The sequence below is a fragment of the Geotrypetes seraphini genome, chromosome 2 (assembly GCF_902459505.1).
Source record: "Geotrypetes seraphini chromosome 2, aGeoSer1.1, whole genome shotgun sequence".
NCBI lineage: Eukaryota > Metazoa > Chordata > Amphibia > Gymnophiona > Dermophiidae > Geotrypetes > Geotrypetes seraphini.
The window spans coordinates 268,535,342-268,548,059 of NC_047085.1; the positions used below are offsets into that span (position 1 = coordinate 268,535,342).

The following is a 12,718-nucleotide window of genomic DNA, read 5'->3' on the forward strand; positions in this document are numbered from 1 at the left end:
CAAATTCCAAACTACATCAACGAACACGAGCCTAGACCAAACATGGGTGTTTCGGCAAACTATGCCTTCCTAAGGGGTCTGTGAGACTCATAATTCAAAAACGCAGGAGGTTGAGAACGACGTAGAAGCTACTGTGTGACCTTCCATAGTCAGAATAGCAAAACTTGAAAATCTGCACATCTCATCGGCTGGTAAAAAGGGTGCGAAAAACCCTAGCAGCTGGTGAGATGTAAGGATACATAATGCACTAACATTTAGCACAGGAGTATCCAATCCGAGTCCTCCATTTAGTTAGGTTTTCAGGATTTCTTTAATGAATTTACATGAGATTATATGCATGCACTGCCTCCACTGTATGCAAATATTCAGTCTGCTAACTAGCTGGGTAGCCACATAAAGTTAAGACAGAAAAAAGGCCATCCTAAATTTATGCACTCAAAATAACCAGGCACCTGTCTGAATACTGGCTAGTGCTCCCTTAACCTCTGAGTGGTGGTCAATGAGGTCCAGCAGCCCCCCTTCCCATTCTCTTCCCACCCTCAAAACCTGAGATACCTCCCCCACCTATCCCCTGAAGAAATTCTAAGCTGGACCGAGACCCCCAAGCCTACCTTTGTAGGACCCTGATGGTCCCAGGGGAAATGGGTAGGAGTGAAGCCCATTTGCTCCTGCACAGTGCAGCCTTTACTTCAGAATGGCTGCTGTGACCCCTAGCTAGCCCAAGTATCAAATAGCTAACACAAGAGGCTTAGAATATTTTCAGGGGGATTTTAATGAAGAGGGGGATTGTGTGTGGGAGGAGGGGAAGGGGGATTGTTACTTGGCCAGAATATTTATGCTAGTACTGAAGTACGGTGAGTCTGATGCTAGAGAATTAGAATTTCTTCAGGGAGTGGGAGGGTGGAGCAGAGAGATGGGGGGGATCAGTACCTGGCTAGAATATTGATTCAGATCTCAGCTGATATTTAACCGGGACCTGCATAAGTGTCTCAAGTGGATCTTGACTGAATATTGGCCAAAGACCCACATAAGGTCCTGTGGCTAAGACCTACATAATTAGGCCCGATATTCAATGCCATTGCTTAGACATGATTCAGCATTGAATATTTGGGGTTAATGCTGACCACCATGGGCTGAATATCAACCAGACTGAGGAGCTAAAGCTACATGGTGCCCTCATAAGGAAACCTCATAGGACTTTGTTCCCCATCTCCATCTGCTGGTTGACATGGCACAAGTTTTGGACTGGTCTGGTGAAGACATTAAGGAAACATCTTTTATTTTGATTCTTTTATTATCAAACATACATTTTAGAGAATAAATAAGGTGAAAAGCAAATATTGTACCTTTATTTATTATTCCTATGGGACCACTCCATGTATATCTTTGACCAATGATCCCTTGAACTGCCATCTTTTGAGTCATACATCTAAGGATTATGTTTTTGGAATTAACAAGAACAAACACTGGAACTAAAACAGAAGGAGAAAACATAATACAAACAAATATTAATAACATTTATATTTGCACAATTTTACTTCCTGGACAAAGTGGATTTAACAGTATGTTCATCACAATAACAATTAAAAATGCAACCCCATGAAACAATAAAAACAATGGGTCCAATATAATAAACAAAGTTTCAAGTTTTATTAATTTTGATATACCAACCATCAAGTTAATATCTGGCAGGTTAACAATATGTTTAAAAGAAAGAGAAACTAATCAGAACTAAAAATAAAAAATAAAAAAAAGAGGCATTGTGTATATACATATAACATCACAAGATGAACAAACCCCCAAGGGCCCCATATTCAAAACAATTTAACTAGGTAGATGATGTTCGTGCTCGGATAAACTGTGGTCAGCTGGCTATCCGCTCATATTCAGCGAAACTTAAGCCACTGAATTTGCTATTTAACTTTTTTTTTTGTTCCTGGGTAATAACTGTTCTGTAACCTATCGCTAAAATAATCTGTAGTACTTGAAGACTGGAGGGTGGTCAAAGTTAAGCTGATTTTAAAAGGGTTCCAGGGGAGATCTTAGAAATTACAGACTGGTAAGCTTGACTTCAGTGCCTGGCAAAATAGTGGAAACAAATATAAAAAATAAAATGGTAGAACACATAGACAAACATGATTTAATGGGATAGTCAACATGGGTTCAGCTGAGGGAGATCTTGACTCAATAATTTGCTTAACTTCTTTGAAGGTGTGAATAAACATGTGGATAAAGATGGGCCGGCTGATATAGTGTGTCTATATTTTCAGAAAGCTTTTGACAAAGTTTCTCATGAGAGGCTCCTGAGAAATTTAAAGAGTCATAGGATAGGAGGCAAAGTTCAGTTGTGGATTAGGAATTGGTTATTGCATAGAAAACAGAGGGTAGGGTTAAATGCCATTTTTCTCAATGCTATTTAATTCATTTATTAATGATCTTGAAATTGGAACGACGAGTGAGGTGATTAAATTTGCACATGACAATAAACTGTTCAAAATTGTTAAAACGAATGCAGATTGTGAAAAACTGCAGGCAGACCGTAGGAAATTGGAAGACTGGGCGTTCAAATGGCAGATGAAATTTAATGTGGACAAATACAAAATGATGCACATTGGGAATAATAACTGAAATCATAGTTAACAGATATTAGGGTCCACTTTGTGGGTTAGTGCCCAAGAAAAAGATCTGGGTGTCAATGTAGACAATACGATGAAATCTTCTGCCCAATGTGCAGAGGCAGTAAAAAAATCAAAAAAGATGCTAGGAATTATTAAAAAAGGGATGGCTAACAAGACTAAGAATGTTGTAATGCCTCTGTATCACTCTACTGTCCAACCTCACTTGGAGTATTACATTCAATTCTGATCACCTTATCTCAAGGAAGATATAGTGGAACTAGAAAATATCCAAAGAGCGACCAAGATGATAAAGTGGATGGAACTCCTCTCGTATGAGGAAAGACTAAAAAGGTTAGGGCTTTTCAGCTTGGAAAAGAGACGGCTGAGGGGAAATTTGATTGAAGCCTACAAAATCCAGAGTGAATCAATTTTGTTTTTACTCTTGTCAAAAATTACAAAGAATAGGGGACACTCAAAGTTACAGGGATATACTTTTAAAACCAATAGGAGGAAATATTTTTTCACTCAGAGAATAGTTAAGCTTTGGAATGCATTGCCAGTGATTGAGTGGTTAACATAGTTGGTTTTAAGAAAGGTTCCTGGAGGAAAAGTCCATAGTTTGTTATTGAGGCAGATATGGGGGAAGCCACTGCTTGCCCTGGATTGGTAGCACTGAATGTTGCTACTATTTGGGTTTTTTCCAGGTTCTAGTGACCTGGATTGGCCACCGTGAGGATGGGCTACTGGGCTAGATGGACCATTGATCTGATTCTTAAGATGTTTCTTTATTGCCTATGCCACAAAAATATAGAAAATGGCTATCATTCCCCTCAAATTTTGCTTTTGTGACTAGGACCTTTTTTGATGAACATTCCAGATTGATTTCAAGCTGAGTAAACTTAGAAGCCCTTTTACTAAGGCCTAGACATCCAGCAGATACATTTTGCTATTTATACAGCCAATTTATCAAGACAAGAGGGAAAAAAAGTACTTTATGGAAACATCTGCTAAGATGTGCAATGCCTACAAGCCGTATTTCGGCATGCCTGTTGGAGATCAAGACAAACCTTGGGCATCTCACTTCACAAGCAAACACTGCCAAAAAATTCTGGAAGGTAAGGAAATTTTGTTTCTCACCAGAGGTTAGCGGAATTTTTTGCTGTAGAATTTCTTAGAATGTTTAATTTAAAAAAAATATTTAAATCTTAAAATTTTCAATGCTATTTAAAAATATATCTTATATAAAATATGTTGCAAGAATATTGTACATATTTGTCACAGTTGAAATAAATTTATTGTTTTCATTACCACAATTTCATTTTTTTCTTCAACAGGATGGTACAGAAGGGAAAAGAGAACCATGATGTTTGCTATCCCAAGAATTTGGCAGGAACCCACTGGCCACTCAAGCGACTGCTACTTCTGCTGGTGGACTCTTCCAAATGTCGAGCTGGCAATCATGCATCTACAATCACATTTCTGGACATTCCTTCATCTATCACCCTGGTGCCACATTCCCCTGAGCTCCCCATATCCACTCCCTCATAGAGAGACCAACAGTCTTCAGAAAAGAGCAGCAAGTCAGTGACGGAGACATTGTAGATCCAGTTTACAAAATCAGTGATGCAACTGATAAAAAAACCCCATACCATCCAAACCAAAAAGACCTCATTGAACTTGTTGGATGAAAGTGTGCAAGTCAGATTAGAGGAAGCGTCACCAGGCTATCTCCACCTTCTTCACCCAACAAGGTGAGCTGGTTGATATTGTATATTTGGATTTTCTTTTAAACATTTTTATTGAAGAAAATTAAGAAAATACAAAAATAAAAGCACAGAACAGTTGTATCATGGTTCTTTAATACAATGCCATTATACACATCAGTCAAAACTAAAATCAACCCAACATCTCCTTCCCCATACCACCTACCCCCCCTTCACCCCAAAGGATTCAGCTAGGACAGAAATATTTGCCCCATGGGAATCGCACCAAATAATATATAGCTTCCACAAAGTTAGGAACACACCCAATCTATGATGTTTCAATGCAGTCAGCTTGGACATACGAAAGACACTCAATCTTACTCAGGACCAGTGATTTTGAAGGAATCATCAATTGGCGCCAGGCTACAGCCAGTACCAATTTTGCTGCTGTAGCAATGGTTGCTATTATTTTATGGAATTTTGGGGGAATATATACTAGTTTCATATTCAACAGAGCACAACCCATATCCTTTACAATGCGTATTCCTCATATATCAGATAGTAAGGAGATAGCCATGGTAGATGGGAAAGATGAATATCCCCCATAAACCAAACCCCCATCCGCACCCAAATTTTCTGAAAATCCTGTTGCCACGCCACAAGATAACACAACTGTGCAGCCAGATAGCAATAATAAAAATGGGGTACTGCCATCCCTCCCCAATCAAGCAATTGGAACAACATAGCTTTTCGGACCCGTGCAGACCTACGTTTCCAAATGTAGGAGAAGATTCTACGATGTAGAGAGTCAAAAAAGGATTTAGGAAGCAGAATCGGTAGGGCAGAAAATAAATACAGAAATTGTGGTAATACATCATCTTTATAACGTGCACTTTACCTAAGCCGCTCCCACCTATCCAAGTTCTTCCAGAACCTTTTCAACAGAGGGGAGAAATTGGCAGTAATTCGTACCCCCAAATATTGTAAAGCTCATCAAAATATTGTGTAGCTCATCGAAAAGGATATGCTCTCTGGAGCCCCTCTTTATTGGGAACCAAAATAGTAAGATTGAGGACCTCTGATTTTGCCATATTGACTTGAAACCTGGACTTCCTACCATATTGATTTAACATCAAAAGCACTCCCTCTAGGGAATCCTGAGGATGGCTCAACATAAGTAGGACATCATCGGCAAACAAGAGTATCTTTTGTTCCACACCTTCACTGGGAATGCCGGAAATATTGGCCCTAGCCTGCACTGTCTGGGTGAAAGGCTCCATAGCTAGGGCAAATAAGAATGGAGATAAGGCACATCCTTGGTGCGTCCCTCTAGCTAATTCAAACTCTGCACAATATTCTCCATTGATCCTGAGAGAAAACATACAGAGCTTTTGTCCAGGAAAGAAATTGGCCAGTAATACCTAAGGAGGACAAGGTTTTAAAGAAAAAAGGCCATGAGATCCGATCAAAGGCCTTTTCTGCATCCACTCCCAGAATCAATGCCGAATCCCCGTGAGCCTTTGCTGAGTAGATGACATGGAGAACCTACCTTATATTGTCAAAAATCTGCCTGCCCTGGATAAACCCTGTCTGATCATCCTTCACAAGCTGACCTAAGAAGCGTTGTAGTCTTTGAGCCAAAATGTCAGTAAAGATTTTATAATCCATCCCCAGAAGGGATATCGGGTGGTAAGAGTCACAGCAGATTGGATCTTTACAAGGCTACAAAATCAAAGTGACCCCCGCCAGCCACCACAACCAAGGAATGTGCATTCTCCTCCCGTATACTATTAAACATTCCTGTTAAGGATTTTGCTAACAAGGCTCTAAAACTCTTATGGGATCTATTAGTAAACCCATCCAACCCAGGGGCCTTTCCCAGGAGAAGGGCACCAATAGCTTTCAGAGTTTTCTCCTCTTCTATTGGCTTAGACAGTCACTCTGCCTTCTTCTGTGTAAGACATAGGAGTCCGACTTGGCCCAAATACTCTTCAATGTCCCCCTCATTTGCTAAGTCATCTGTCATATATAAAGTTTTACAATACTGAGTAAGGAGCTCCCCAATTTGTTTAGAGGGCCGATAATCAACTCCATCAGGGCCTTTAATTCAGGGGGATGTAATTTTGCAAACGCTTCAGTTTAAGCTTGTATGCCAACAAGCACCCTGCTCCATTAATTTTTTTATCTGTGCTTTTCCAAACACAAACACAAGAATCCTCTTGTTACAGAAAAGAAAACCAGAGAATAAACAATAAAGAAAAAAAATCATATACAGTATTGCATAATATACATAAGTCAAATAAAGCAAACAACAACCATTACACAGTAAAAGAAAAATTATATATATAATTAAAGGACTATGGGCTCCTTTTACAAAGTGCGCTAGGACCTTAATGCGTGCAATAGCGCACATTAAATTTCCGAGCGCGCTAGCCACTACCATCTCCTTTTTAGGAGGCGGTAGATTTTCAGCTATAGTACGCGGTAATTTTGTGCGTGCGCTAACAACCCTAGCGCATCTTCGTAAAAGGAGCCCTTTAAGATTAACTCTTCCTTAGACCACCATATTTACCCCTTGAGAAACAAGATAATTAAGAGACAAGGAGGTCTCAAACAATACTGATTTATTTACCATGAGAAAAAGGCTTAACGCGATTTATTCCACTTCATGTTTGAGTTAACTTTGTGTCCAGAAATCTACGAAGCTGTTCCAGTACAAATTACACTTATTTAATTCCAGCATATCTAACCAAACACTTGCAAGGGTAACTTAATAGAAAAGTAGCTCCCATTTTTATTGTTTCCTCCCTCATACTCAAGAATAACTTCCTCCGTTCTTGGGTAGATTTGGTAACATTGGGAAAGATCCAAATTTTTTCTCCCAAAAATAAAGTTTAGGAGAAACGAAAAAAGGTTTTCATGAACATATTTAAATCCTGTTCAAAAACTAATGAGACAATCATAGTGCCTCGATATTGAATTTCCTCCTGTTAAATTATTTAAATCTATTTCCTGAGGAACAGGATTTTCTAACTTTCTTGGCAAGTAATATATCTTGTTTATTGGTGGTTATCAGATCAGAGGAAATTTTCAAAGTTTCCATTAAATATCTTTTAAAGGCATCAATAGGTGCAGTCAGAACTAATTTAGGAAAATTTAGTACTCATAAGTTTAGTTTTCTGCTGTAATTTTCCAATTGCTCAATTTTACATTGAAGAAAAACTCTGCCTTAACCACAGTACAGTAGCTGAAAGAGTTTGTAATGAAGAAATTTCCTTATTTAAATTTTGTATTAGTTTCTCTTTGGATTTTTTGTACTGAAGTAGATAAATCGTCCAATTTACTTATAACTTTGGAGATATCTTTAGCAGATTTTGTAGCCGCAATTTCCAGTCTCTGGAGCACCTTCCATATATCCAATGTCAATGCTGAAGAGTCGGTTCCCTCTGTTCCTCCATATGATATTGACTTGGCGTCCTGGTCAGCGTGTTGATCCCTTCCGTGTGGTAACACCTGGCTCATCAAGACCTCGGCTATCCGTGCTGTCCTGCGCCTGATTCAGTGGTGATCAAGCTGCTGGGGGGATAGAGATATTTCAAAGCCCAAGGCTCCAGTGGCTCCTTCCAGCAATACAACAGTAGGCATATTTCCCCCTCCTGTAATAACTGGTGAGCTCATCAAAACTGGTCCCGACAATTGCCCGGGCGTGGAGAGGTCCGTTCGGAGAATGCCCTTGTGTTTAGTATGGGGCATAATTCCAAATCCTCTCAGAATAAGATACTTGTTTCAGCAGAAAAGAGCAAGGTAGGACAGAGCTCTGGCTCCGACTGCATTCACGCCGCCGCCATGTTTTCTCCGTCCTGCTCTATTTCCAGTTTCAAAATACTCTTGCTGCAGCACCTGAAGCTGCTGCGAGATAACCAATAAGTCTAGATCTTGAAGTTCTCCCCTAGCCCTCTTTATTTGGTCAAGCAAATCAGGCCTACCCCTGCATTGTTTATATTGGGATTCAAATGCAGAAAGTTGTTGTCCAAAGCTCACTAATTTCTGTTGATGCTCCTTTCTGCGGAAGGCCCCCAAGGAAATCACCTTACCCTGCATGAAACATTTGAGTCATTCCCAAAAAGTAGCTGGGGAGACCTCATCACCCATGTTTAGTTGAATATACTCCTTAAGATTCCCTTCCAACTGCTGAACGTTAGCCACATCCAAAAAGAGGCCATAATCTAGGCGCCATATCTATCTTCCCCAATGAGAACCAAACTGGTACATGATCAGATCATACTCGCATTTCCACCTTCGCCTCCCGCACCCACAGTAAAACATCAGTGGGGACACCCTAGTAATCAATCTTGGAGTATGAATTATGCACGTCCAAAAATTAGGAGTAATCCCTATCAGTAGGGGATAGGTATCTCCAAGGGTCCCCTAACCCCCATTCCCCAAATAACTTAACTAATTTTTTCCACTCCTTTTGACCATAATACACTCCCCCAAATGAATTATTCAAGGCGGGGCCTGTAGTTAAATTAAAAATCTCTCTTCCCCCCCCCCCCCCACTTATCAAATGCCCCTCCACTTTTTCATGCAAAACTGCTCCCAGGTTGGAGAAAAAGTTTCCTTGAGATTTTGGTTTAATTTACTGTATATCATTTTTGATCAGCTATTATGGATTTGGCATTTGGGTTGTGTTTGTGTGACTGAGGTATTCTGTTAGCATGATTTTTCTATGTAGCATTCTTTAATAAATTTGACTTGTTCAGTTTTCTCGATAGTGAAGGGGATATTTGTGAGAGGAGAGACAGGGGTTTTGTTGATCCTTGTTCTATATTATTTGTGATTTATAAAATGAGTGTTATATGGAACATTGTCTCTTTTATACTTTAAAAAATTATCCTATATAATAAAACCCTAAGCGCACATGCGCACTTAGGGTTTCGTGTTCCCTGCCGCCGTAGTTTGTGATCCGTGGCCGTGTTCCATTTTAGAACCCGGTGGCAGGGAACACTCTGGCCACTCCCCTCCTCCCGCCCTCACTCACGAACCGCTGCTGCTGGAGGAAGCACAGGCAAGTTCTCTCCCAGCGGTGCCAGAGCCGCATCATCGCCGCCCGATTGCCGGCCGCAGTGGCTGCCGCTGCTGTGAAACTGCCCAGTACCGCTGCCGACGCCGCTCTTCAAAGGAGCCTGGTGAGGATAGCGGCCGCCTGTAGCAAACTTAGCAGGCCACTCAGCACCTCAGTAGCATGTTTCCTCTGATGTACGCAATCGCATCAGAGGGAACTTGCTACTGAGGTGCATAGTGGCCTGCGAGGTTCGCTACAGCTGGTTGCTATCCTCACCAGGCTGCAAACGAACATGCTGGACAGGGGGAGCAAGTAAGGTGCGCTGATGGGCCGGGGAGCAGGGAAGAGGGACAGGGGGAGTACGGAAGAGGTGCTGATGGACGGAGGAACAGGAAAGAGGGACAGGGGGAGCACGGAAAAGGTGCTAAAGGACCGGGGGGGAAGGGAAGAGGGACAGGGGGAACACATAAGAGGTGCTGATGGACGGGGGAACAGGAAAGACGGACAGGGGGAGCACGAAAGAGGTGCTGATGGACCAGGGAGCAGGGAAGAGGGACAAGGGGAGCATGGAAGAGGTGCTGATGGACCGGGGGGGAAGGGAAGAGGGACAGGGGGAGCACAAAAGAGGTGCCGATGGACTGGGGAGTAGGAAAGAGGGACAGGGGAGCATGGAAGAGGTGCAGATGGACGGAGGAATAGGAAAGAGGGACAAGGGGAGCACGAAAGAGGTGCTGATGGACCGGGGAGCAGGGAAGAGGGACAGGGGGAGCACGGAAAAGGTGCTGATGGACCAGGGGGAAGGGAAGAGGGACAGATGGAGCACAAAAGAGGTGCTGATGGACTGGGGAGCAGGGAAGAGGGACAGGGGGAGCACAGAAGAGGGGGGCATAAAAGGAAGGGAGAAGGGCTACTGCTGGACAGGGGGAGCTGGCAAGGGGTGGTGGTGGACAGCGGAGGAAAAAGAGACAGAAAGAAAGACAGACAGACAGAAAGCAGCCAAGGAGAGAGAAAGACAGACAGACAGACACATCTATTCTAGCGCCCATTAATGTAACGGGCTTAAAGACTAGTTTCAATATAAAATCATAACTATTCGAGGCTGGTGTGGATAGGATCAGATAGAGCTTGCGGGGATGGGGACAAAATTAACTGGACGGGGACAAATTTTTCCCTGTGTCATTCTCTATATCACCACTTTTCACCATGAGGGCCAACTGGGTACTTCAGCGGGCCATAGTAAAAAAAAAAAAAAAAAAAAAAAGATAAATAACTCTAGATATGAGTTTTATTGAAAGCAGAAAATTTTATAAACTAATTACAGAATATGTGAGATTAAATTATCGTATATTAATGATGACAAACACTATCAGTAAATTCTCATATTTTCATCACAAATTATAATAAAACTATTAATGTGAATGAGGAAACTGTTTTTGTGTTTTTAAAATATTAAACTGAGGCTCAAATTTTGAAATGCTAATTATAAGTAGCAACTTCAAATGTTCATCAGATAAATTTGCCCTGTATTTTGACTTGATATATTTCATTCAGGAAAAAGTTTGTTCGCAAAGATATGTTGTCCCAAAAATAGAAATAAATTTACAAGCAAATTTCTTCAAATTTGGAAACTGCTCAGAGTTCAAAAATTTATAAAAATCAATCAAGTTTCCTTCCTTGTATTTATCTTTAATATGTTCATTTGCCAAAAGTTCAATAATTTCCATATATATTTTGAACACAATTTTAATTAATGCATTTGAAATCTATCAACACCCCATGTTTTGTTTTGTTTATTTGCGGATTCTCATTGGAAAATTAGTCCAACTGGCGCATTTACACACAATTCTTCTACGGGCCGGATAAAATCATATTATGGGCTAGATGTGGCCCGCGGGTTGTACTTTGGAGACCCCTGCTGTAGATAATCTCCTAAATTAACCTAAAGCAGTGCTATTGTATGTATGAGGACAGGTAAAGGAAGCACTGTAACCTCCCCCCCTCCCGCTAGTGGAGCTCCCAAAAAAGGGCAAGGCTTCTGCAAGCCTTGCAACACCTGCCGCAGCTGCAGCCACTACTGGCAAAAACAGAACCCCAACTGCTAAAGAAATTAGATCAGTAAGATCTCTGCATTTAAACCTGTTTTGTTCAGCTGCCTGCCTACACAATTAAACTAAATTAATAAAGCTACGGAAAACCCTACTGAAACTGAGGAGGGGAGGGGTTTAAACCCTAAACAGAGAACCATCTGCTGATGAATACATTTATAATGTGAAAACCCAGGGGGAAAAGGGAACTATTCACCCTTTGCCAGACAAGGCTTCTTGGGAGCAACATCAGCTAGCCTCACAATTTAAGTCTGTGGGGTAGAGCTTGGGGCTAAGGAGGGACAGACAATTCCAAGCTCAACAAGGGGAACAGGGGAAGAGGGGTGGGGAATTGAAAAACTTTGTAGACTGATGTGGATGAGAGACAAATTGATGGCAGGGGTGCATGTCTTGTTTTGAGGGGATTACCGTATTTTCACATAGATAACGCGCACCCGTGTAAAATGCGCACACGGGTATAGCGCGCAAAAAACACATATTTATGTACATAAATTTTTATATACCGCGCACACCCGTATACCGCGCATGCTGCCCGACTCTCCTTTCGCCCGCCCCGACTCTCCTCTGGAGATCCCGACTCTGTTTTCGCCCGCCCCGACTCTCCTTTCCTCCTTGAAGTCCTGTCCCTACCCTGAAAGCCTGATGCCCCCCCCCGACGTCCGATTCACCCCCCCCCCGCCGGACCGCTCGCACCCCCACCCCGAAGGACCGCTCGCACGCACCCGCACCCCCACCCTGAAGGACCGCTCGCACCCCCACCCCGAAGGAGCGCTCGCACTCCCACCCCGAAGGACCGCTCGCACCCCCACAGCCTCACCCCCCTCCCCCATGGAGAAGCTGTCTACCTTGTTTCCGGATGCCAGCGAGCCCAGCTGTTTTCTCTGCCGGTGGTCCCGCCCCTTCTCTGAGCCCTGCTGCGCTGCTTTTTCTTCCGGCAGTCCCACCCTTTCTCTGACATCAGAGAAGGGGGCGGGACCACCTGAAGAGGAAGCAGCGCAGCACAGGGCTCTGAGAAGGGGCAGGACCACCGGCAGAGGAAGCAACTGGGCTGGCATCCGGAAACAAGGTAGACAGCTTCTCCATGGGGGAGGGGGGGAGGCTGTGGGGGTGCGAGCGGTCCTTCGGGTGGGGGTGCGAGCGGTCCTTCGGGGTGGGAGTGCGAGCGCTTCTTCCGGGTGATGAATCGGGCGTCGGGGGGGGGGGGGAACTATGTAAAAAAATTTTTGT

At 42.6% G+C, this 12,718-nt stretch overlaps 1 protein-coding gene across 2 annotated transcripts in view; it reads right to left on the bottom strand.

Moving 5' to 3' along the window:
• The window catches only part of LOC117355797 (zona pellucida-binding protein 2-like), a 148,333-nt gene that overhangs the window by 117,916 nt on the left and 17,699 nt on the right, over positions 1-12,718 (bottom strand). For both annotated transcript variants that reach the window (XM_033934843.1, XM_033934844.1), the window contains exon 3: positions 1,347-1,472. In XM_033934843.1, coding sequence (XP_033790734.1) covers positions 1,347-1,472 — 126 coding nt within the window. The remainder of the gene's footprint in view (positions 1-1,346; positions 1,473-12,718) is intronic.